Genomic DNA, 24,731 nt, shown 5'->3' with positions numbered 1-24,731 from the left:
CTATCTGTCGATCTGTCTGTCTGTCTGTTGATCTGTCTGTCGATCTATCTGTCGATCTGTCTGTCAATCTGTCTGTCTGTCTGTTGATCTGTCTGTCGATCTGTCTGTCTGTCTGTCTGTCGATCTGTCTGTCGGTCGGTCTGTCTGTCTGTCTGTCGGTCTGTCTGTCTGTCTGTCTGTCTGTCTGTCGGTCTGTCTCTGTCTGTCGCTCTGTCTGTCTGTCTGTCTATCTATCTGTCTGTCTGTCTGTCTGTCTGTCGATCTGTCTGTCTGTCTGTCTGTCTGTCTGTCTGTCTGTCGATCTATCTGTCGATCTGTCTGTCAATCTGTCTGTCTGTCTGTTGATCTGTCTGTCGATCTGTCTGTCTGTCTGTCTGTCGATCTGTCTGTCGGTCGGTCTGTCTGTCTGTCGATCTGTCTGTCGATCTGTCTGTCTGTCTGTCGATCTATCGATCTGTCTGTCTGTCTGTCTGTCTGTCTGTCTGTCGATCTGTCCATATTTCGATCTATCTGTCTGTCTGTCGATCTATCGATCTGTCTGTCTGTCTGTCTGTCTGTCTGTCTGTCTGTCGATCTGTCTGTCTGTCTGTCTGTCTGTCTGTCTGTCTGTCGATCTGTCTGTCGGTCGGTCTGTCTGTCTGTCGATCTGTCTGTCGATCTGTCTGTCTGTCTGTCGATCTATCGATCTGTCTGTCTGTCTGTCTGTCTGTCTGTCTGTCGATCTGTCCATATTTCGATCTATCTGTCTGTCTGTCGATCTATCGATCTGTCTGTCTGTCTGTCTGTCTGTCTGTCTGTCTGTCGATCTGTCCATATTTCGATCTATCTGTCTGTCTATCTGTCTATGTATCAATCGATCTGTCTTATCGATCCGTCTATCCATCCACCTTTGTTTAAGTAAAATATCTTTGAATGCAATGAGTTTAACCAGACAGCAGGTGGCAGTCCTCTCTGGAGGCACACAAAACTATAGACCACATGCAGCTCATTCAAACCACTTATGACAAAGACATAAGAAATATTACATGTTGTCACATCATAATGGGCTGGTGAGGCTTCATGAAACACTGTCCTCTTTTTCAGAGCTCTGTAGGTGGCGCCCTTGGTTTAAAAGTGAACATTGAACATGAACATGGTTTTTCATATCCACACATTTTCAGGCCGAGAGCGCCATCTAGTGAGCGTTGAAAAGTAGGACACTGCTTCATGAAGCCTCATCTCCCCATCACTATGCGCAGGCCACCGGTTGGTGACCTATGCTATGAAAATATCAGCATTTGTCGTAGTATTGTCCGTTTTGCTTCATGATAATGACGTTTCCTTACCATAATGTCTTAGCTTGTTATGATCTACATCATGATTGAATGGGATTCTCTTGTGACTTACTGAATAATAAATATGTCGATGCTGTGCCAAAATGTCAACTTATATTTCCTCATTTCATAAGGAAAATAATGAGCTCTCAGTTCTTCACTATTGTAACAATATTTCTCTTGAAATATCATGCAGTAATAAAGGTATTACTACTACTAATACTATTGTAATTTTAAAGTAAAGAGTATGTGGCAGGATGTTCAAGGAAGACTGTGCAGGATTGAGATGGGAGAAAAAACGCCGCCCATTGGTGATACAAAGTTGAGCTGATCCAGGGGTGAAGGTCAGAGTGAGGGGTGAAGCTCCGGGATCCTCCTGTGGCCTCCGTCTATAAAAAGAACACCTCATTACAGGTGAAGCGCTCGTGTCCGAGTGGTAGCCTGGGACTGGGAGTCAGTTAGACCGATACCTGAGTGACCTGAATCCGTCTGACAACATCAGATGGTGCATCAGCCGAATGTAACGGATGGATGTTCAAGCAGGAGTGGTGATCGTGGATGGTGAGGCTGCAGAATTGCTCTCGTGGGAATGTCAAGTTCCTTTCACTGCTCATTAGCTTCCCACCGCCGGGAGTTTGCAACTCTTTCTGGAATGAAATTGGGTCGTTCCAACGTCAACGCGGAGGTTTCAGTAGCGAGTGCCACGAAAGTGAATCAATCATCTGGTGAATTTGCCGTCCTGGAAAGAAACGTACGCCAAAGGACTAACTCTGCAAAGCGTTTCTGATGCCGTTTTCCTTCTGTTTTGAAGGACGGTGAAGGTGGACGTCTATGACTGGGACCGGGACGGAAGGTGAGCACTTCTTTCTGACTCCGGACATTGAGAAAAATCATCAAATCCCTGCAGAGAGTGTGTGTGTTTGCAGCCATGACTTCATTGGCGAGTTCACCACCAGCTACAGAGAACTGTCTCGTGGACAAAACCAGTTCAACGTCTATGAGGTGAGACTTGTTGGATCATCGGTGATGGACTGTGACAGTGCACCCCTGTTTTCTCACACACGCACACAGCAACTAAAATTATATCGATCTCACATTCTCCAACAATAGCAGACGGAATAAGAAGATATGAGTATCAACAAATAGCACATCATTTTTAATATAAATTTCTGTCCAGTCGGAACAGTGTTTATTGAGTTGAATAGAATTCATTTTATGTCATTGAAATGGTTGATGGTGTATGAGTGAAACTGACTTTTCCATCGTGTTGCGGTGCCTCTCGGCCTCATGCAGCCCTTCAGTCACCACATAAACAGTTGTGGCCTGGATGAGTCTCAGTTGAACAAAGCTCTGAAGAAACATTCTGTGCAGTCTCTCGCACAAAAGGTGCGTTTGCTGGCCACAGTCTTTTCAAATGAATCTCAAGATCTCAAAGAGAGAAATCGTCACTGTAGTTTGGTGTAAAAATATGACTATTATGGTCAACTATATTTTAGACATGAATGTTCATTGACTGCCGTATTATAACTGACTCTTGTGAGGTGCCATCATGCCAATAGAAAGACAGCGATGACAATGAAAAACGATGGGAAAAATTCTCAATTCATATTGAACTGACAAGTTTAAAATGGACCTAAAAAGATTAAACATAAGTCAGGATGTTAAGAAGTGTAAATATGCCATAAAACTGATAAAAATATTTAATTTTATATGCATTTTATTTTGAATATAAATCAATATAGAGCTGGTGCAGACAATATTTTTTTAAATATTGTTTGATATATTTACTGTTGAATTAATGATGACTAAAAAAGTAACAGGATAAAAAAAAATTGCTGTAGCCGTAAGAATACAGGCCGTGAAGAGCCCCCTGGCTGCACTCTGCCCAGGTCTGCTACAACAGGAAGTAAACACAATGTGCCTCTGTTTTAACTGTTTTAACTGAGGACAATTTCAGTGTCAGGCTGGATTTTCCCATCTGCCATTTAATTCCCTCCCATCTGCATCGATATTTCCCAGATTAGTTGCTGACATTTATAATCTCTGCTTACTAGAAAACAGCTTGTTAAACAGCTAAGCTTGAACACTGTTGCCTGTGTGGGTCGTGACTCCATTATAGATGAGCACGTGTTTTTCTTGGACTTAAAGTTCCTGTTGAAATGTAGAGCTGGACTGGGCCCCATTTGACTCCCGGGGCCGCACGTTTGACACTGCTCGGCTTGTATTATTTACCATCCACTTGTCGACATGACTAGTTCATTGTGTTCTCGCAGCTTTAGCATGCTGCTGTTAAAGTGCCGTTGGAAGGAGCTAATGAATATTGGATCGCTGGTAAATTACTGTGAAGAAACACAAGTGCGTGATGAACAATTCAACCTCACATTAAAGAGTAAAAGCCTCGATAGAGTTACTTATACATGGAAAATAAATGGTGCATGCACTTGGTATGAGGTGTGCAGTGTGGAATTCAGCACAGTGGCTCATTGGAGAAAAAGAATGGAGGCTCATTCATGAAGATTGTTTGTCCAAATTGACCCCCACCCTTCGCAACAGGGACCGTAACAAGACTCAACCGTGTGCATCCAGCCATGCTGGCAATTCCACACACAGGCGAAATGTTGAGTGAGAGTGAGGACACAATGAGCCGGGGAGGGTGGTGCACCACCAGGCTCAGTACTGGCCCCTCAGCTACTTTTCTGATCAGGAGACAACCTGGAAACACTTTGAAAAATAGTCGACACAACAGGAAGAAATGTCATTTAATCTCAAAATGTTTTGTCAACACTTATGTCAAGCAGAATATTTGAATTATGCTATCAGATAATTGTACCCCGACTACATGATAGGTATGTTAGGATTATTTATTTTGATCATGGAAACATCATAACAGGTTTTATTTTTATTTTTTTTAAAAGCACAATATCATTGATAAATTGTTGAAAAAAATACAACAAAACAAAGCAAGACAGCTGCACAGCTGCAGTAATAAATGTAATAATAATAACAGTATGTTTTTAAACTTTATTCTGAAATTTACTTCATTGCAAACGCTCATATCATATCATATCATATCATCTGTGAATACATTTTTGTCGTGACTTGATATATGCCACACATTTCAATTCCGTTCCTGGTTTTCATCCAGTCCAAAGCCACCCCTCTCTTATCCCTCTCATCCCATATTGTGAACTGAAAAACCCTGTGCATTAAAACATGTCTGAAACACAAGTCTGGAGAAGGAAACTGTTTTCCGTGAATGGAGAGGCGTCATGTTAAAGTAATGGATGGCTACAGTGAGTCATACCTGAGTGCAAACTGTTTTCCTTTATATTTAGACATGTTTTTATTTTTATGCACTGTTCATTTTATTGTGGAAGAAACACCTTGTGAGCAACAAAAACAATCAAAATGTATTGTTTTTGCTGTTTTTCCATCCACTCAGAGACTGGGTTGTAATAAATGAAAACAAAACTGAACAGCGCATCATGTAAAAGTGACTTTCATGAAACAAAGATGTGTCTACTGTCAATAGCAGGACAGAAGGGGATAATATCATATCAGGTTCATTCGGGGACTGTCACAGTTATGAGGTCTCCCTTGAATTATTCATGGCTGTTATTAAAAATGACAGCTCCGTCACGAACAAAAAGCCTCTTGAAGACTCCTGTCAGTCACTGCTTTCTTTTCCGCCGTCACTGACAGGTTTTAAATCCCAAGAAGAAAGGCAAGAAGAAGAAGTACATCAACTCTGGGACGGTGAGTCGATCAGTCATTTGATCTGGTATTTATACCAAGCAGCATTGTGCAACATGAACCTTGTTTGTTGGTGAAGGTCAGTGCTTTAATATAAGTGTTTTTGAGAGCGGAGAAAATACTTCAGTAATATTGTTTCAAGTGGATCTCTCTCTCCTCGAGGTATAAGAGGTAGAAAGTGTATAAAAACTGTCTTGTACGTCTCGACAACAGAGGCGTTTCCTGCGACTACCATGAGTGAGCATCAGAGCTGCTCTGGCCACCTGTTTCGTCTTAGCCAGTTTTTGCCTCCCTGTCTGCTGGGATGTGATCCCCTCTCCTCCCCCCCCACCGTGTTTTCTGTTTACCACTTTCTATGAGTGCGTGTTTGTGTGCTGCAGGTAACACTGCTGTCCTTCAAAGTGGAGTCCGAGTACACCTTCGTGGATTTCATCCGAGGAGGGTGAGCGGAATAGTAATTTCTCCGGAGCACTTACGGTGTTACGGCTATATATATCTGTGTGAGTGAGTGTGTGTGTGTGTGTGTGTTGGGGAGGGGGGTGTTTATCCTACTTTGTGGGGACCAATTGTTGACAAAACACCATCCTTGTGAGGACCGTATGACTTTGTGGGGACATTTGGCTGGACCCCACAAGATTAAGCCTCAATTTGAAGAATGAAATCTTCGAAATAACTGGGTTTGAGTTTGGTTCAGACTCCTGGTTCAGGTGATCCATCTGTTTTGGATGGTTAGGTTCAGGCCAGTCCTTCTCAAATAGTGGGGAGAGGCGACACAAAAAATGAGTGAGTCACACTCTTTTTTTTTTTTTTTTATTTCAGACAAATTTAAGTATTTTCAGTTACAGACAAAAACAATGTGAACCGTAAGTTGAGCTATATATTAGTTTCTCTTTTCTTTTCTTTAATGTTAGCAAGGATACAATGCTAAGCAGAGGTGAAGAATAACTTCATAGACAAATGATATTATTCACAGAGGCGGTGGAGAGGTGGGGGGCACGGAATGTTTACTTCTTCCAGTGGGGGCGCAACAGAAAAGAATTGAGAAGCACTGGTTTAGATGGAGAGGCTGGGGAAAGGGTCATGCCATTGAGAAGTCCCCACAAAGATGGTGCAGGTGCAGGTGCATGTGTGTGCGACTCTGTTGCGGGTCTCATCTTGATCCCAGTGAGGAAGCAAACTTTCCCTTGAAGAATCTTATTTGTAAATAACTCATTTATTCAGTGCGTTCACTTGTAATGACTGCCTTCATTTGTTCAGTTTAATTCGTCCTTCGGCCGCTCAGACAGGAAGAGCGCGCCTACATTCTAATGAGCCAGTGAACCGCTAAACACATCCTGGTCTGGAGGGCGAGGCGCGTGCAGACATGTTTGTTTGACTGACTCCATTTGTCTTGCTGTCCTCCTGTTTTGCTCCGCGAGGTAGAACGCAGCTCAACTTCACCGTGGCCATCGACTTCACCGCATCCAATGGTGAGTGGGATATCGAGCTGTATCTGTGGGGGACTGGGATTCTGTTCAGCAGGCGACACGTCCCGGAGCTTAAGGCTGCACTTGAGGAGTCCTCCTCACTCTCACAGCTCAGAACCGTCTCGCCTTCTTTATCCACGAAGCAAAACTGTGGTGTTGCTGACGGAAGTGTCTTCATGAGCACAACATAAAACTTTCCTCTGGCTGTCCGTCAACACACACTTTCACTTCTTTTCACAGATGATTTTCAACTTTATCACCTTCTCTCTGGGGGTCATAATGTTTTAGCTGCTGATAAACACATTCAACATTTAAAAGAGCCTCTGCATAGGGCTGTGTGTTGGCAGGTATCTTGCGATACGATACGTATCGCGATACAGGAGTGGTGATACGATACACTGTGATAAATATTGCGATACTGTAAGTTCAGCAATATATTGGAATAAGAGCCATCATTTTAAGAGGGAATCAGAGTGCAATATGATTGTTGTTATGATTCAGTTAAGTTTCACACTCAGAGACAGAGGAATGGCTCGTTCCCTTCATCGACAAAATGTGCATAAAGAAAACACATCTATGTATTAAATATCGATATAGACAACTTAAAATATAGAAAAAAATCCCACAATGAAGTATTGCGATATTTCAGCAAAAATATCCATACAATATGGCGGAATCAAGTATCGCGATATATGAGCGTATCGATATTTTCTTACACCCCAACCACTGCAGTGGTCAGTGCACGTCCATGTCTTAATCCAATTTCCTGCTCCGTGACTGCGGCTCAGTCACAAATCTATTTTTCTCCGTCTCTGTTTGTTTTGGAATTAAGCAAACCATGTTTAATTAGTTTGCCTTCAAGCTGCCGTCCTGCAAACAGTTGAGCCCAAACACAAGCGGGCCATCTGGTGACCTCTGTTCCCGCCTTCATTCCTCCGAATTATGTTCAGAAATGAGCTCAGTTATTCATGCAGTTTTCAGAAATGGCAGCAGTTCCCTGACACTTTTGAAAACCTTTTTGCATTAGAGTTATTCATTACTATATATATATATATATATATATATATATATATATATATATATATATATATATATATATATATATCAATACTGGCATCAGCATAAGACTGATCTACAACAATTCACTGTTCAGAAGTTGTGATTCACCGGAGCCAGTATCAGGAACTACTGCACCCTGCACAACACAGCAAGGACCTTCCAGCTGACAGGGGATTATTGAAGTATCTGAGTCATGAAAATAACAGAAATTAAACGCATAAATAAAGAAGTGGAGTCTCCTCGCTGCGATCCTTCATGCCACTCTCCGGAGCTGGACTGTCAGTCTTGAGTTGTTTCCACGTGTCCTCAGAGTGTGCTTAAAAAAAAGAAAAAAAGCTGGTGTTTACAGCTGTAATAACAACAAGCAAGTCTCCTTTGAGTCAACTCAAGAGGCAGTGTCATGTAGAAGGACAGTAGTGTGAGACTCCTTATGGCTTGACAAAATAAGAATTATCCTTATGGTTGCTTGTTATAGGGCACCACATTTTTTAAGTGTATAGTTAAGCTTAAGTATCTTGGGGTCTTGTTCTAGAGTGGGGGGGAAGGGAGTTGGAGATTGGTCGGCGAATGGGCCCAGCAAGGGTGGTGTTTCAGACGCTCTACCGCACTGTTGTGTGGAAGAGAGAGCTGAGCCAAAAGGCAAAGCTCACTGTTGACAGATCAGTCTTCGTCCCGACCCTCACCTACGGTCATGACCGAAAGAATGAGATCCCAGATACAAGCAGCTGAAATAAGTGTCTCCGACAGGCCTCTCCCTTAGAGAGAGGGTGAGGAGTTCTGTCACCTGGGATAGACTCGTAGTAGAGTCACATTGAGAGGAGTCACCTGAGGTGGTTCGGCCATCTCATGAGGACGCCTCCTGGAGGCCTCCCTCTGGAGGTGTTTCGGCAAGCAGGGACGAGACCAAGGGCTCGACCCAGGACCAGGTGGAGGGATGAGATCTCTACACTGGCCTGGGAGCGGGTGGATAATGCCCGGGAGAAGGGTGTTTGGCATGGCCTTCTGAAGCTGCTGCCCCCACGACCCAGCAACAGCTGAGCGGATAAGAATAGAATAATTTGTTGGATTATTTTTAAAACTAAATTACGCCTTAATTCCTCTATATATTACGGTGTTGTTTCATTTTGCGAACACTGCAGCAGCTAACTTAATACATAGGAAAACATACCAGGACTTATCTTATAGCTGTGTTCTAGTTCATCTGAGCAGAAAAACCTGAATCTAAAATATTTATTGCTCGTGAGTTTGTTAAGTGAAACTGCTTTTGAAGTGAGTGTTTCATCGCTGTATAAACCTTTTGTGTTTTATGTGAATGCGCATCAACACCAGAGTGTTTGAGCACTTCCCGGCCGGTGAGATTGGGAGGAATGCATTAGCAGGTTGTATCCAGGCTAATCGAATAACCTCCCTCCTCCTATTCCCCCGTTTGAAAAGCAGGACACGCTTTGATCTCATAAGGGAGGCTTCTGGAGCTGCTCCGGGCTGCGTGGAGACGCAGCTGCAGTCTACTCGCATCCGAATATGCATACATCCACACAATAAGTGATGAATCATAAACACTAACGTACATCCTGTTGAAGGTCACTGTTATTTTCCACACATTCTTCCGTGGACTCCAAAAGGTTAACGTTGACTGATGCAGACACCTTCCAACACCAGTGCATCTTGGTGCTCTTCCAGGTTCTGGAGACTCGCTTGGTCATAGCTGTGTCAAGATGTTTTCCCAAAACATGGACACGAAGATCCTTCCTCTGTCCAAACCTCCATATAGGACTAAAATTCATATCATTTCACATACACCGACTCTCCCACGTAGGGCAATCATACACCGTCAGTAGTTTCTTCATGTAACACATCAAAATTCCTCCTCCTTTTTTTCTCGTGAGCAGTGAAATAAGTTCAGGCCATGAACTGTACTGGAATAAATATAACCAGAGGTGATCAAGTTTACAAGTAATATACACTGTATCCACTTTTTCATGCTCATTATTATGAGTCATAATGCGCTACAAAGTTCATGTCAATGAACATGGACATGAATGAATGACCCGACTTAAAACCAGGCGCTGGCACCGCTCGACCACTTGTGCTGCTTCAAGCCCATTTTTCATGTCAGAAACAAAGTGCTCTTTTTCAATCGTAGGACGCTTTAGTAGAGCTTTGTTATGGACGCGCATGTCCGTGGTCAGTCCATCTCTATTGTGTCCTGTCGCCTCCCTCCAGGTAACCCCTCCCAGCCCACGTCCCTCCACTATATGAGCCCCTACCAGATGAACGCCTACGCCATGGCCCTGAAAGCTGTGGGTGAGATTATCCAGGACTACGACAGCGACAAGCTCTTTCCTGCCTACGGATTCGGAGCTAAGCTGCCCCCTGACGGCAAAATCTCCCACGCGTTCCCCCTGGTAATACACACACAAACACGCTGGTTCAAACTTTCTCCTCCACAACACACACGTGGCTCCACCATAGCAGGGTGTGGTTGGAATCAGGATTGATCGCTGTGACAACAGCTGGTTGAAAAGTTGACTCCTCCTTCTGGAATCAACAGCTTTGCAGATGATGCATTTATAGTTTGGGATCAGAGTCGGATAGGTGAGGTGGAAGAGTTTCAATCGGAGAAGTTTTATTTCCTAAAGGTAGAAGAGAAGAGACGAGTCCGTGACAAACAGAGGTGCTAAGCTAGCCACCCAGACTCTTTTTCACGCTTAGGAGCATAAAAAGGTGGTTAGCAGTCCATGCAAACAAGTCCAAGTGCCAATAAAGGATCAAACACACATAAGGCGGGACAAAACAAAAACACTCGGGTGCAGGGTCATAAACCTGGAACACAAAAACGTACTCAACCAAGACGGTGATTTGAAGAACTTCTGAGCCATACCAGCCGGGATTCCGCATGTTCCGGCCTCAGCTTTTTTTATGCCACGCTCTCACTCAGTAGACGTCAAATATCCACCATCGTCTTTTTGAGTTTGAATTTTGTGTGACGCGGAACTCTTTGTTGTATGTTGATGCATTAGCCAGGAGTGGCGCTCCTTTCAGTCTGGATTTCATGTCACTTGGTATATATAGCAAGTCGCCTTGGCCCCGTGAGGAAAGCGTAAGGTTCTCCACAGCTCTTTAGCAGCATTGGCCCCCTCTATGCTGGGAAAATCCCAATGTTTGGCAATGCCAGCGCTACCTAAACCGCTAGTTGAGAAAGACACTCTTAATAGGACGAAAAAGAAGGACGTGCAATGCACCATGTTTTTATCTTCACCATCATCAAACTCCGAAACATCATCGCTCCCGTCCCTTCATCGGAGACAGACACTTCTGTAGGAAAAAACTCTTGGGCTGAACCCTGAAGCACATGGCCATGTAAGGCACTACAGTGTAACATCAAACATAAATTTGTGTCACCTTCGAAGGTGTTAGCAGCCAAGACTGTTCCCACTTCAAATATGGCTGTCGAGTCAGACGTGTTTCCAGAATTCAGATGTGTGAAGGTTCCCTTTGATTTTCAGGGGTGGGGATGTGAGGACACACGTGTATGAGTCTCCTGCCTCCCACATCAATTAGACTGAGGGTTGTGTACTTACAGGCTGGTACAATAAACAACAAAAGGATGACAACAGTCGCAGCTTTGTAAGAGCCCCATTATCTTTGTTCTCTTCAGAGGCTACCGTTGTATTCTCGGCTGACGCTAAACATTATTAATGGTTTCATTGCTTCTAAGGGGCCCGACGTGAACCGTGTTTGTCTCTTTGAAACCGCCGCTTTATCTTCTTTGTGTCTTCGCCTTCCTCCGCTGTGGGAGTGTGCTGCTGCTGCTGCTGCTAAAAGTGTACGAGTGCAAAAGGTGCTGGCAGAGGAAGTGGAGGGAAGCGGTGCCAAGTCATCCAAACAGAGTCCTCAATCATCCAAGATGAAATCGTGGTGTCCTTCACTAAAACGTATTCATGTTGTGCGTCACTCGAGTGGGAGCTTTTCATCCCTCTGCATGTGTTTCCAGGGGCTGGTGGCTTCACCAGTTCTTCACTTCACACTCAGATTTGTCACTTGTTTCTGGCTGAATCGTACCTGGGTTTGAAGTGTGCTGAGCCAGAGTGTGTCTTCCAGAGCGGTGAGGGCGAGAACCCCAACTGTGTGGGCATCGAGGGGGTGCTGGAGGCCTACTTCCAGAGCCTGCGGACGGTGCAGCTCTACGGCCCCACCAACTTCGCCCCGGTCATTAACAAAGTGGCAAAGTGAGTCCTTTTTTTTGTGGGATTCAAATTCCTCCTCCCAGGTGAGATTAAGAACAAGCCCCCCCGTCACTCTCCCGCCCACGTCCAGAGGTGATGCCTTTCCATTTCTAATCTGCCGAAGGTTGATCAAAGCTCAGCCGCATGAGTCACCGGCCTCATTTACCAGATTAGAGATGTTGTATTTATTAAACATCAGTGGGCGGGAAGGACAACGTGAGCAGAGTTGGGAATGAAGGAGATAATACAGCCTTTCTAAATATAACACTGAAGACGGAAAGAATGGCTTTGATATGCAACCAGCAGTTGGACAGACCGGCACTGGAAACCATCATGATACCGTGGATTTATTACAAGTCCATGACGTAAAGATGTAAATCACCACTGTCCAAATGGGAATTAGTCAAGATGAATGGCAATGGATCTGGTGTTTTTACGGAGCGTTAATGGATGGAGAACGCAAGGAATTCCATGCATGTGGGTCACTCCATGAAAACAACACCATTTGCGCTTTGAATCCTCTCCATATTTATGATATTCACATTCAATTTGCATACATTTATTTGGAAATATTCCTAAAAATATCCTCAGTTCAACATTAGAAATTATAGGTTAAAAATTCCCTTGTCTTAAATTACAATTGAAAATAATTGAAGTGAGTATATATTTCTTCTATTTTCCACAAACAGACAGGATATTATTAGATGCCTCATTTTAATACGGAGGTTGCATAAAAAAAAGTTTACAAAATGAGAATTTTGAATGAATGTCCCCGGTGATAATTCAGTGGGGCACCTTCAGGCATTAGCTAATGTCTTGGTAGAAATAACTAAGTGTAGGACTGATATTTGCAATGACATTGAGTCACGTCCCTCCCAACAGAGAAGTCCAGCTCGACTCCTGCAATCCTAATGTGTCTGTGTGTTCACGTCCCAGCTGTGCGTCCGAGATTACAGATGGCTCCCAGTACTTTGTCCTGCTGATGATCACAGATGGAGTGATATCTGACATGGTGCAGACCAAAGAGGCGGTGGTCAATGTGAGTAAACAAGCACACAGAAACCACACACACACTGACTCCTGATGCTGCACAGATGTGTTTGTCTCACTCGCTGGACTCGTGTTGACACTCGTGTCACTTTTCTGTTGCCAGAATTGCTGTTCCGTTTTCATTGTAAAGTGTGCCACTCTTTCATCATTTTGTTGGAGTTTGTTTCTTTACTCATTTCTTTTTTTATTATTATTCTGCATCTATCAATCCTTTAAACTCCATGGCTGTGAGTTCTACTTTAGAACAAACAGGAGGAGACCTTGTCACCATCTTTGTGTTTGGAGATGGAATTGGAGACGTTCAGAAAGGAAGCGCCAGCTGAGTGTACAGAACTCCAGGGTCAGGTATTGCAGACTTCACGGACAGTCTGAAGGAAGTAATCAGTCACCTGGAGGGCGAAGACGTCAAGTGTTCACAGACAACACAAACTCCAGCGTTTCAGATTTATCATATACTGTGGAGGAAAGAAGTCAGAGTCTGAATATTCAACATCTGACACCAAGTGAATCATTGTCGTCGACAGGCGGGCGATCACTTGGGATTCACGCTCTGCTCTTGGCTTCATTTGATTTTTCAGTTTTTCAAACACTCCAGGTGTCCGTCTGGATTCACGCTGTCAGACATGTCTGCGTGCAGAACTTGAATAGCACATGTAATTCCAGCTTTTCTTTGTGTGGCACCTCCTTCCTCAGGCGGCTTCTCTCCCTCTGTCCATCATCATCGTCGGCGTCGGACCTGCAGAGTTTGACGGTGAGTAGATGTTTATTTTTTTTCACTCTACATTCTATAAACATGATACTGTATTGTGTTCGACAGTAAGCAAGAATAAAACTCTTTATTAATAATGTCCATTCAAGTAGTGATGGACTGATGCTGCTTCATGAAACGTTCACAAATACAGCTCAGGTTCAACGGCAGGTGAAAGTGCCCTTCAGTTGTCTGGATTAGAAAACCGGATCCTTAAATGGTTGAAATATCATGGCTGGTGTCAGGGATGGCCGGCGCGGGAAGAGGACTCTTGACCTTGTCTGTGAGAGTCTTCTAATCCCCAGCCGTACGGTCAACACGCTGGAATGTGCCCCTCAACAGATCGATGAAATTGATGGCTGTTTGCATGTGGCGGCGTGTGACGGCTTCGTGCTCTCTTCTTGCGTCGGCTTCTCATTTAAGCGTTGGAAATTTGGTCACGTGCCGAAGGTCAGAATGTGCAGCAAGCTGTGGGTGCGTTTGCTGCTGTTTCGGTGAATGGTCTTCAGCACCACTGCACTAAAGAAGCAAGAATCGGAGTGAAGCTACTGAGACTTTTTCAGTTGGAACAACATGTCGTTTTCCCTTTGCAAGATGGCTACCGCAAATTTAAAGTAAAGAAAAGGGACGTAAATAATGGTCGAAACTTGTTGTTGTAGCTGCGACATTGACTTGAAGTCAACATGTCTTCCACTTAAATATATTTTCATTGTTAAACAGTTGTCATTTGTGTGTTGTTTTTGGTACATTTTTGGGCTGAGACACTTTATATCCGTTCCTTTTCGGGCTGAATCCATGAATAGAAATCGCCCACATATTAAGTGTGGACGGTGTGAGAGCCCCTGATGGTGTGACCTGCAAACGGACCCAAGTTTTTAATGGTCTTGTCCTTCACTCTGTGCAGTTACAATCGAGCTAAAAATCCCATCTGACCTTGTGACCCGTCACCCCTTATTAAAACTTCCACGCCGTGAAAGAAGAAGAGTAACTTTCCACATTTCACTCTTCAGTTGTTGCAGTTGCTTCAGGGGATTTCCGTGGCACCACAGAGCAACCACCCCAGAGAGTTGACATTTCTTTATTTGCAATTGTAATCCTTTTCTGAGCGCCGCCGAGTTTCTCTTTGGTACGTCACCCATCTTTGAGGTGTTCTCTCATCTTTGTTTCAGCTATGGAGGAGCTGGATGGGGATGAGGTGCGAGTATCCTCCAGAGGGCGCCTCGCCGAGAGAGACATCGTGCAGGTACTCATTACCAACTCCATACGTGAGGTGGTGTTGTGTCAACAGTAGCAAAGTCTCAGGGGCGCAGCGGTAAACACGCACCTGGCGGGCTTCACCAGTCAGTCGTGGGTGATGAGTCAGACGCTCTGGTTGTGCAACTTCACATCCATAGCTCATGAGAATTACTGACGCAAGTCTCAGGAGCTAAGGATTTACGCAGCGGCGACTGGTCAATAGGGGGCGCAGGAGCAATGCCCTTCATCTTACTTTTTATGAATAATCGTGGCTGTCTTGAGTAAGAGAGTGTTCTACAACGTGTCGGCTATAAAATATAAATCATTGTATTTGAAGAAACCGCCTCCTTTTTGTTGCGTACATCATATGTGGCAGTGGGAGTAGTGCCCCTTCAGAACAGCAGTTCAGCCGACAACATGCAAAGGTCACAGGGCACCACCTTTTCTGAAGTGGCAGAAAACTCCTCCTTATCTGCTTCCAGTACTTGCTCATATTTGGTCTTTGTTATGTACAATTTTGAGGAACATTTATACGTGATCTTAACTGACACGTACTGAGAAGTTTCAACTGGCATGGGCCAAACAGGAGGCTGTATTTATAGCTGAACCCGGTGACACATTTTCACTTCAGAGGATTCACACTCACTCACACAGTGGGTCAGAACCTTAAACGTAGTTCAAGTTTACAGGAAATGTCAGTGTGTCGGCTCATTCTAGGAGGCGCCGTCTGACTTTTCATTATCTTCACACTTTTTTCACCGGCGTTCCACGAAGCTCTTATCAATGATGTCTTTTCCTCAGGTTACCTTAAACCGGTGCTTCTCAAATATTTCCCGTTGCCTCCTGCCCCCAACACTCCGCCGCCTACTTTTAATAGTATCATTTGTCCATAGAATTATGTTTTTGTGTGTAATAGAAAGGTGAGGCTTCTTGAATCCTCATTTCCAGAGCTCACTAGGTGACGCTCTCTGTTTAACAATATGGGAGTTCACTGAAATTATTTGAGTTTTTCGAGCAGAGAGTTCCGTTTAGTGGGCTCTGAAAATGAAGACAGTGTTCCGTGAAGCCTCCTCAACCAGTAGAGATTAAAGTCAGAGCCTCAGATAAAGCAAACAGTTCTGTCGAGTTTGTTGACTCTGATCTGGGACTGGTGTTATCCATCAGAGCCTGTTTCCATAGACCTTGCTTTGCCCAGCAGTGCGAATGCTCAGCCTCAGTTCTCCAGCCCAGTCTCTGCTGCCGACACTGGGATTCACATCTCCACACTCCGCTGATACCCATCGCAGCAGGGCTCCCATTTGCATCTGCATCCTCTGACTCATCTGCTTATGACACTCGCTCACTCAGGATGTTGATGAAGTTCACTCAATCACTTCACGCATTTTCATGACTGTTTAAATATCACAGTTGGCTCCTCCCGTCCGCGTTTCCATCCCGCCTTGATGTTCGACTCAGAAGGAGTCGGGGGGACTGTTTTCTTGACCTTTATAACAGTCACCTGGCAAAAACAAGCTTCGTGTGTTGCTATTGTGAGAAACCTGATGATGGATCATAGTTGTTTTTTTACTTTTTAAATCCAGTTATTCACCTATAAGAGTCAGAGAAACTCAGTTTGTTCTCCCTGGTGTGACACCCTCCTCCTGGCTGAGGTGCTATAGGCAAGATGGCCGACACAAAAGGAAGAGAGTGATTTATAGGAATTACAGCTGGAACTTTCCTCCCCTGCGAGTGCTTGAATTTTGGTGATAATTTACCCTTTTATTGTAAAGATTGTGACTTACATTTTTGTCCTGGTGGAGCTCTATTTCCCCTGTTATCTTTCTACATTTTCCGAGGAGCGAGACCCATTAAAGATTCTATAAATAACATTGGAATGATCCAAGATGATATTCTGCCCTAAATCGATGAACAGAACTGAACTTCTCCCTCTCATTCAGATGTTGTTGAATGGAGTCATTTGGGCTCAAGGCACATTTCCTGTCACTCATTTCCATTCCATGCCCCACCGCTGTGGTGCGTTCCATTTGGCGTCAGATCCAGGGACTCAAAGGTTTCTGAAAATATCAGAGGGAACTTGTGATTCTGATATGAAAAGATCTGTGTGGCTTGTTTTTCTCATTTGCTGCGGCACTAATGTAATAATTCATAGTAAATTATCTCTGAACAAAGAGGCAAAAACTATGCCTCCATTAAACAGAAGGACATGAGCTTTAAGAAAAAAAAGTTAAATTACTTCTTTTTTTGTTTGAAATAAAAGCTTTGGTTGAAGAGTTTTCGAGGCGTGTCCAGTTGGTTTGGAGGCCTCCAGGGGTCAGAACCAGTTAGAGCAACTGTGCCTCTGCTGACTTGCTGGAGCTGCAGAAGCTAATTTCCCCCTTTGCAAAGTATCCAAAAACCATCTTTATATAACACAAGCTGCAGAAATTAAGCTCTGGAGAATCATTACATGTGTTTTTGGAGACTCAACCCACACAGTCCTCCACTAATACTCTTGAAATGCATGAATATTACCGCCGGCCTGCCAAAATCTCTTATTTTAAAATGGATTTTCTGGCTGCGTCTATTTGAATCACGCCTTCTCTTCGCCCCAGTTTGTGCCATTCAGAGACTACGTGGACAGATCTGGCAACCAGGTCCTCAGCATGGCCCGGCTGGCCAAAGACGTCCTCGCCGAGATCCCCGACCAGCTTCTGTCTTTCATGAAGAGCCGAGGAATCGAGCCGCGGCCGGCTCTGTCCTCCTCCCCGCTGCCACAGCTCCACCGACATATGTGACCCCGGCACAGCTCCTCTTCACGCTGACTCTCTCCTCTCTCTCTCTGCTTATCTCCACTCACCTCTCGTGCAGTAATTTGTCACTGAGAAGCTGAAGAACGGACCCTTGACGTGCCCTTTCTCATCTTCTCATCAGTGAAGCCCGACAGGCGCAGGAGAGCGGCACGGCAGGTGCCTCAACCCCAACCTGCTCCTCTCTGTCCGCCACTGGCTCATGACTTTTCATTCACACCAGGAAGACAATTTTGTCCACCACAGACTTCTGCTGCCCAGAAAGGCTCAAATGGGAAAAAAATAGCAAGGGAAAGGATTCATTTTCTGTCCATTCTACGACTGCCTCTTTTCTTGAAGAGAAATCTTAAAATACTTTGTGGACTACATGTCAACTGGTTAACTGTAAAATAATATCAGCACCACTGGTAAAATAACAACATATTCAGTATATTGGAATCGTAAGGAGCAGCAGTCTGGTTTTCCTTTTCTCACAAGTGGATTCTGGTCTCAAAATGTATCAGGCGCTTCTACAATATCAAAAGGCCTCATGATTATTTACATAGAAATGAACCTTTTCGTGATGAGTCAGGCTCCAGAAGTGTCCGCGAGTTCACGTGAGCGCTGATGATATCAGTCCTCCGAGTGAATTATAATGTCGTGACGTGTGTTTTAGATGTGTGCTGCGAGGCCTGGGGCGTCCGGTGACACCTCTGTTATTGCACACACACACACACGGCGCTCTGCCACGCCCACACTCTCTGCCCAGCAGGGACTGATGCTGGGTGCAGAGCCCGCTCCCCTCCTCCTGGCCCCTGCTGTTTCAGAAAGGCCAGTCTCCCCAGAGAAGAGGAAGGAAGCTAAAGAGAGGGAGGGCGATCGAGGCAGGTGAGGTGAGTAAAGTACGGTGAGAGAGAGAGAAAATCAATCCCAGCGAGAGCTGATCAAAGAGAAGCAGATGGACCAGGGAACGTCTCGACACCTTTATTTCTCGGAAGGATTCACGGATGAGATCAGAAGCGATATGAATATATCTTTTTTTTTTCTTAATCTTATGCAGAAATGTGATGCACATTCTCCGAAAAGCAATAGCCACTGTATGCATGCCCCCCCCTCGCCCCCCGCCTCCCCTCTCCTCACCATCTCTGTCCTCCTGCGGGTGGTCAAAGCTCAGAGCCTTGTATAAAAGCTAGCCAAGCCTGCCTCCTAGTGGCCATCCTGTGTACAGCCATAACCCTAATATGCATGTTCCAGTACTCACAACAGTAAGGCATGTCCTGATGCAACACTGTATGTAGTCGAGTCCCACATACACCCGGATTCTACAGACCGTATATCTCCAGCGTGTTGAGCGTCATTCACCGTAGTGGGATGCGCTCACTGTCGTCTTAGTGCAAGCATTTTTATAAGCGTGTACAGTAACTAGTCGTCCAAAACCCCCTGCATGAGCTTCTGTGGATGTGAGCTACAAATGAACTGAAATAGAAATGAAATGATGCAGGGATGACGGTGAATCCCGAGTTCTTTTTCTGGTCTGCTTTAACTGCCGTGGCTTTTGGCTTTCAAGCAGAGCAGCAGCAAAACGTTCAGTAGAATGTCATGTTATTTTAATGTTAAGACGTGAGGAGGAGGGTGTGTTTGAGGGGACTGAAGCTGAAATTAAAACAGAACACAGGTGCAGAATCTGTTTAGCTGCTGAGGAGGGTGAAGAGGCTTGTTCCTCCTGTTCCCCTCTGGCAGGAAGTCCATCTTCAGAGGGAGAAGGTACTGAAAGTCAATTCATCCCTTCACTCACTTTGGACTGGAAAACATCTATGGTCGTCATATTATTCAGGGCCCCAAAGTGAAAGGAGTGCTGTAGTATTTTTGTGCCAGTCCTTGTCTTTAACCACGGACCAAAGGTTGCTACCTTTATTTCAAATAAAAAAATGAAAGTATAATGCCCTGTGTATGTGCATCCCATTCGTCATTTTTACTTTGTTTACATGGACATGAATAACCCTGGCTGAGAGATCACAATGGGCTGCTGAGGCTTCGTGAAACAGTGTCTTCATCTCAGAGCCCACTAGATGGCGCCCTCCGCTGTAAAATGTTTGGGTTTGAACTACCTTTTCAATGAGAGCTTGTATCATTTTTAAACTCTAAAAAAAAAACTGGGCTCCGAAAGTGAAGACACTGTTTCATGAAGCCTCGTGGGATTATAACAAACAAACATGCACGTTTTTAGAGACAGACTGAAGGGTGAAGCAGTTGAACAGCTCAGTTCATCAGAGCGTGGCAAACATTATGACCAACCAAGGTGGAAAATTTGACTATGTCAGACACATCTGGTTCACATCAGATATAAAGTGAGACCCAGTATCTATTGTCAGAGTGATACCTGACTAAACTCACTCAGTCACTTAAAATGTAATGAAAACAGTCTTTATTGGTCCAAAAACTTCAATTCACGTCATCACAAAAACACCTCAAATCCACTCGATTCCTCAAATGATTTTAATGCTTTCAAAAATGGCATTAAAAATCGGCTCTGGGTTTTTATTTCCATGTAAATGTTGCCAGTCTCCTGCAGCAGCCTCAAACAGTCTAAAAAAAACCTTGTATTTTTGATGCAACACCTGACTGTGTGAGGTTTCTGTCCATCTTTTCTAAAGGCACTTTGACTTAGCAACATGCTCATTACTGTATGTATATATATATATATATATCGACCAGATTAGTTGGCGTTCAGATTAGAGAATTTAAATGTTGGTGATACAAATATATATAAATTGTGTTTTTATGAATGTCTAACAAGAATGTAGGAAGTAGTCGTGTTTTTCTATCAAAGTTTAACATCATATGTGTTCAATGATGAGACACTAGTTTGAAGACGCACTGACCAAACTTGGATCCAAGGACGACACGCTTTGACGCGCACACATTGCTGACTCGGCTGCCTCGCTGGTGAATGACGGCTGTCCCGTGTATCTGTTTGCATCCTGTGTTGGAAATAAAAACGGTAGCTGTAAAAGCTGTAGCATCTCATGTGTGCGAATGGTGCCTTTATTTTTCACAACAAACGCTCTATTGACCTAAAAGTCAGATACAACCTGAGGTAACTCCTCCCTTCAGGTGTCACGTGTGTTTTGGGAACATGCTGTTTCTGATTAACAGATGTTTTTTGGGGGGAAAGTGTGAGCTGCGTCACTAGTTTGTGGACAGGGTGTGAACATGGGAGAAAAAAAAACTCACCAGAGGAGAGTAGCACGGAGGAGTTTAAGGCACAGACAGGGTAAAATTGAAGCCCACAGCATGGCTCAGGATCAAGGATTTTTTGGTCTGTACTGCAGCCAAAATAATATCAGTTCTGTGTATATGCCTTCAAAAGGCTGAAAGTCACATTTATTATTATTTATTTTTATTTTTTTGTATCGTTCTCTGTCCCTGCAGTTGTCCCAAAAAGCGACCTCTTTCTTCACGCATTAGATTGCAACTGACTTCTTGAGTTCCCCTTTAAATGTCCTTTTTTAGTTCACTTGAATGGGCGTTTTATATGAGTTGTCTCCTTTTGTTGAGATATACTGATCAGAATAAGTCAAGAATTTCAGTTCATAACTAATATTCAACTGGCTATTTAACTATCGCTATTTCCCCAACAGAGATGTTTGTCATTTTAAACGTTTTTCTGCAGACAAACTCACAGAGGAGGGAGAAAAAAATAGGCCTGACACCACTTGTGGTGAAGAGTTGGGAACAGCGGTCTCACTATGACCCCAAAGACCCTGGTCTTCTGTGCAAAGAAGGCCAGAGTCACTGTCAGCTTGTAGCTGTGACTGCACTCTGCTCCAACAATGAGTGTCAGAACAGAGTGGGAGAGGAAGAAGTTTGGAGGGGATCACTGCTGGTCAGTGTCACTGTGACGTGGTGAAGAAATGGTTGTTGTTGTTGAGGTGTGTAACTGCAGACATACAGAGACGATGCAGCATAAGGACCTGGCGAGGCAGAGGAGCCGTGTGTGCATGTAAACATGCTATTAAAGGCGGATTTTTTTCTCTTTTTTCCCTCAGCAAGCACAAGTCAAAGCAACAGGAGGCGAGTCAGTGAGGGACGAGACTGAACGGCAGCCCAGGAAGTGAAGGACCCAAGTGTGGAAACTGAGACTGGTCCTCTTTTTTTCCAGTCCAAATGTGATTTCATTTCTACTTAGCGTCTCACTCCACAGCAGCTCTGGACAACAACACGTTGATCCTGATGTCATTACAAGGACCCTGCGCTCTGAGCTCCCTCGCTCTTCTAAACATGGTTTTTAATGTGGAAATAAGTGAGGAACAACATCTGGCAGAAACGTTTTTGTTTTTTTTTTTAAAGGGACTTGAACAAACCAGGTTTTGTGGGAACTTTGGGTAATAGGTCAGCGAGGCTTAGCTCAGGGAAACTTTGGCCAAATATAAATGAAGCCTTCAAGATTGAGAGCAAAAAAAAAAGGAGCTGCACAAGTGATATTTGGAGACTTGGACAGGCTGTGAAATTGTCCACTTCACTCGAAAATTGCTGTAACTACTGTCTTTAAACAAACATCACGGCGCTTTTCTCATGTTTCCGTGCGGTTTCTCAAACTGCTAAACTGCATGCGAGTGCCCGGATCAGCCAGCGACAGCTCCCTCTGTCCGAGTCGTAAAGTTATACCAAGAATTAAACATTTAAACGGCTCAATAAAAGCAGCACGAGCAACAATGCGGCCTTTATGATTTTCCACTGAGCTCACCGGCCCTCCGAAGCCGCGTCGTGTTGTTGTTATGCTGTCGCAGCCGAGAGGTGCCGAGGTGCAACACGCCAACTTCCTCACAATCACTCGCTGTGTAAACTTGTTCAGTGGAGACGTTTGACATTTGAAGAGAGGTCAATGAGGTCGACCAGCGTCTTGAAATGGGAGTCGAGTTTCTCATCCCGACATATTGAGTGAGATTTTCTAAATTGCGCTCAGTGATTGTGCAGGTTCTTTCTCACGTTTTCCGGGATTATATGTGTAAATCTAATCTGACAGAACCCGACATAAACAGCACAAACAATCGTCCGGGAAACGTGAATAAAATATAGTCACTAAAACAGAAACGGATATCCAAATGTCTGCTCCATCAATCCCAAAAAAATCACAATAATAATCCAACGGAGGAAGCAGCCAGAAATATTCTGATGCAGACATCATCGGGAAAATCTTGGCCAAGAATATCCAGCAACTAGATTAGATTATATTAAGATTATGATAAATAAATGCATGCATCATTGACAAGGTGAGAAAATAAACCATACAAACACTCCACAACATTGTCTTCCTGTGTGTAACAAGTAAGAATTCAAGTCGTGAAAAGCAAGCCACAACTGCTTTCACCATTCAGAAGATCCACAGACTGAACCTTCAGCTGAGTCTCTGAGTCTCTTCCCAGTTGTAGACAGGCCGTGAGAACAAGACGCTTGCTTTATTCCGACCTCCAAAAAACAGTGTTGCCGTCCTCTGATCCACCAAACATTTTCTTTGGTGTCTGACGTGGCCAGGTCCTGATTAAATCCCCCCAAACGGAGCTTCTGTCTGTTCCTGGCCGCAGACTGGTGGACAGGCGGGCGGATTATAAGATGAGGAAGGGATGTCATGTCAAAACACTTCTGGCTCCACCGACCCGCTCGCTGCCTTCATCATCGCTGAGTGGTTTTTAGAGAATTGAGCGCAATACAATATGTAAACTGCAATCTGGTCCAAGTACGCTGTTAAAATAATTGTAGCTACACCAGTGGCGGAACATGGCAGACGTTTAGTCGATGATTCCAACCGCAAATACCGGCTCGAATTACAGTGAGTGGATATGTTTGTGGCACGAGAGGCCGCGGCGAGAGCCCATCTTCAAACAGTCTCTGTCGTGGTTGGTCATCGGCCCGCGGAGACAGCGGCCGTCTCTTTCGAAAATGTGATTCGGGATCTGTTTTAATAAAGTGAAAGCTTTTCTTTGTATCGCTGTTTTCCCGGGAAAACAGGACTCAATCTTTCACTTTGGTGGTGACGTGATTAGAAACAGCTCATCGCTGTCGTAGATGAAGTACTTGTGGTTTCACTGAATCTCGGGAGGGAGTGTATCGAATAATAATTGCGATATTTTTAGCTTGGTGGAAGTATAAAGTTTCTTGTTGCTGTCATAAATCATAAACACAGGAGCGGTCTGTCATCCCAAAACTGCTAAATCCCAAATTATTAACTTAGACTAACACAATTTGTGGTCATCGACTTTGCACTCAGTGGAGCAGTTGGGAGACGGGACGGTTCCAGGGGGAGGATCAGGCGCACTTGAACAAAATATTTGGATGAAAACGGGATTAAGCGGATTAAGGCGACTGTTCAGATACGAGTGAGGGCTAGAAGGACCCCAGTATGATTTGTCAGTAGCCGTGTCAGTTGCTGGCGTCACTGACTTTCCTCCGCGAGGCGGATTTACATGTTGGGCAGCGAGAACAACAAACCAGCTATTCAAGGGAGTTGAAATAAATCTCTTCAAGTCGCAGCAAAATATATTCTCATTTACTCCTCTAGTCAAATTCGCTCTCAGACGCAGGATCTGTGTGACACTACAAAGAGATGGAGGTTGTATGGAACAGTAGAAATACATCTGACTTCATGAAAGAGCCAATGAAAATATTCAGTTTTCAATGGTAAAGAGTTGCTGTTGAGCAATTCAAGACCAAAAGATCTTCCTCTTCCCAATTTTCCTGCCTGGTACACAGATCGCGTGACCCCAAATAAAGAGATCGTTGACCTATTTTGATTTAGTTTCCCCCTCAAGTTTTACTGGGAAACCCACTGTGGCTCGTAAAACTGGACCTCTTCCTGGAAACTCACTAATGTATATCAGTTGTTTCACAATCAGAGGGGAGGGTCTGAGCATCTGGAAACATCAAATCAAATCTCTAGTCCTCAATAATCCCATCCTTGCTGTGGTACAGGACAAGTGAGCGTCCGTGTAGTCTCACCTCCCTCTGCTGAAGTTTGATTCAATACCTTTTGTTTCAGCACATTGGTCACTCAAGACCAGTCCAGTTAACATCTGTTTTACCTGCCCGCACTGTCAGAGTGAATCCTCAGCCAATGG

The 24,731-nt window shown here is 44.3% G+C and overlaps 1 protein-coding gene across 1 annotated transcript in view; it reads left to right on the top strand.

Annotated features, from left to right (window-relative positions):
* The window catches only part of cpne9 (copine family member IX), a 78,721-nt gene extending 58,091 nt beyond the window's left edge, over positions 1 to 20,630 (top strand). Inside the window, exons 10-20 of the mRNA XM_053849121.1 lie at positions 2,125 to 2,166; positions 2,240 to 2,315; positions 5,016 to 5,069; positions 5,447 to 5,508; positions 6,489 to 6,535; positions 9,815 to 9,996; positions 11,693 to 11,820; positions 12,754 to 12,856; positions 13,561 to 13,618; positions 14,785 to 14,858; positions 17,443 to 20,630. Coding sequence (XP_053705096.1) covers positions 2,125 to 2,166; positions 2,240 to 2,315; positions 5,016 to 5,069; positions 5,447 to 5,508; positions 6,489 to 6,535; positions 9,815 to 9,996; positions 11,693 to 11,820; positions 12,754 to 12,856; positions 13,561 to 13,618; positions 14,785 to 14,858; positions 17,443 to 17,625 — 1,009 coding nt within the window. The 3' untranslated portion in view covers positions 17,626 to 20,630. The remainder of the gene's footprint in view (positions 1 to 2,124; positions 2,167 to 2,239; positions 2,316 to 5,015; positions 5,070 to 5,446; positions 5,509 to 6,488; positions 6,536 to 9,814; positions 9,997 to 11,692; positions 11,821 to 12,753; positions 12,857 to 13,560; positions 13,619 to 14,784; positions 14,859 to 17,442) is intronic.
* The last annotated feature ends 4,101 nt before the right edge of the window (positions 20,631 to 24,731 follow it).

This window comes from Synchiropus splendidus, chromosome 18 (assembly GCF_027744825.2).
Source record: "Synchiropus splendidus isolate RoL2022-P1 chromosome 18, RoL_Sspl_1.0, whole genome shotgun sequence".
Taxonomy (NCBI): domain Eukaryota; kingdom Metazoa; phylum Chordata; class Actinopteri; order Syngnathiformes; family Callionymidae; genus Synchiropus; species Synchiropus splendidus.
Note: the sequence above shows the minus strand (reverse complement) of the source record. Positions and strands in the feature narration are given on the sequence as shown.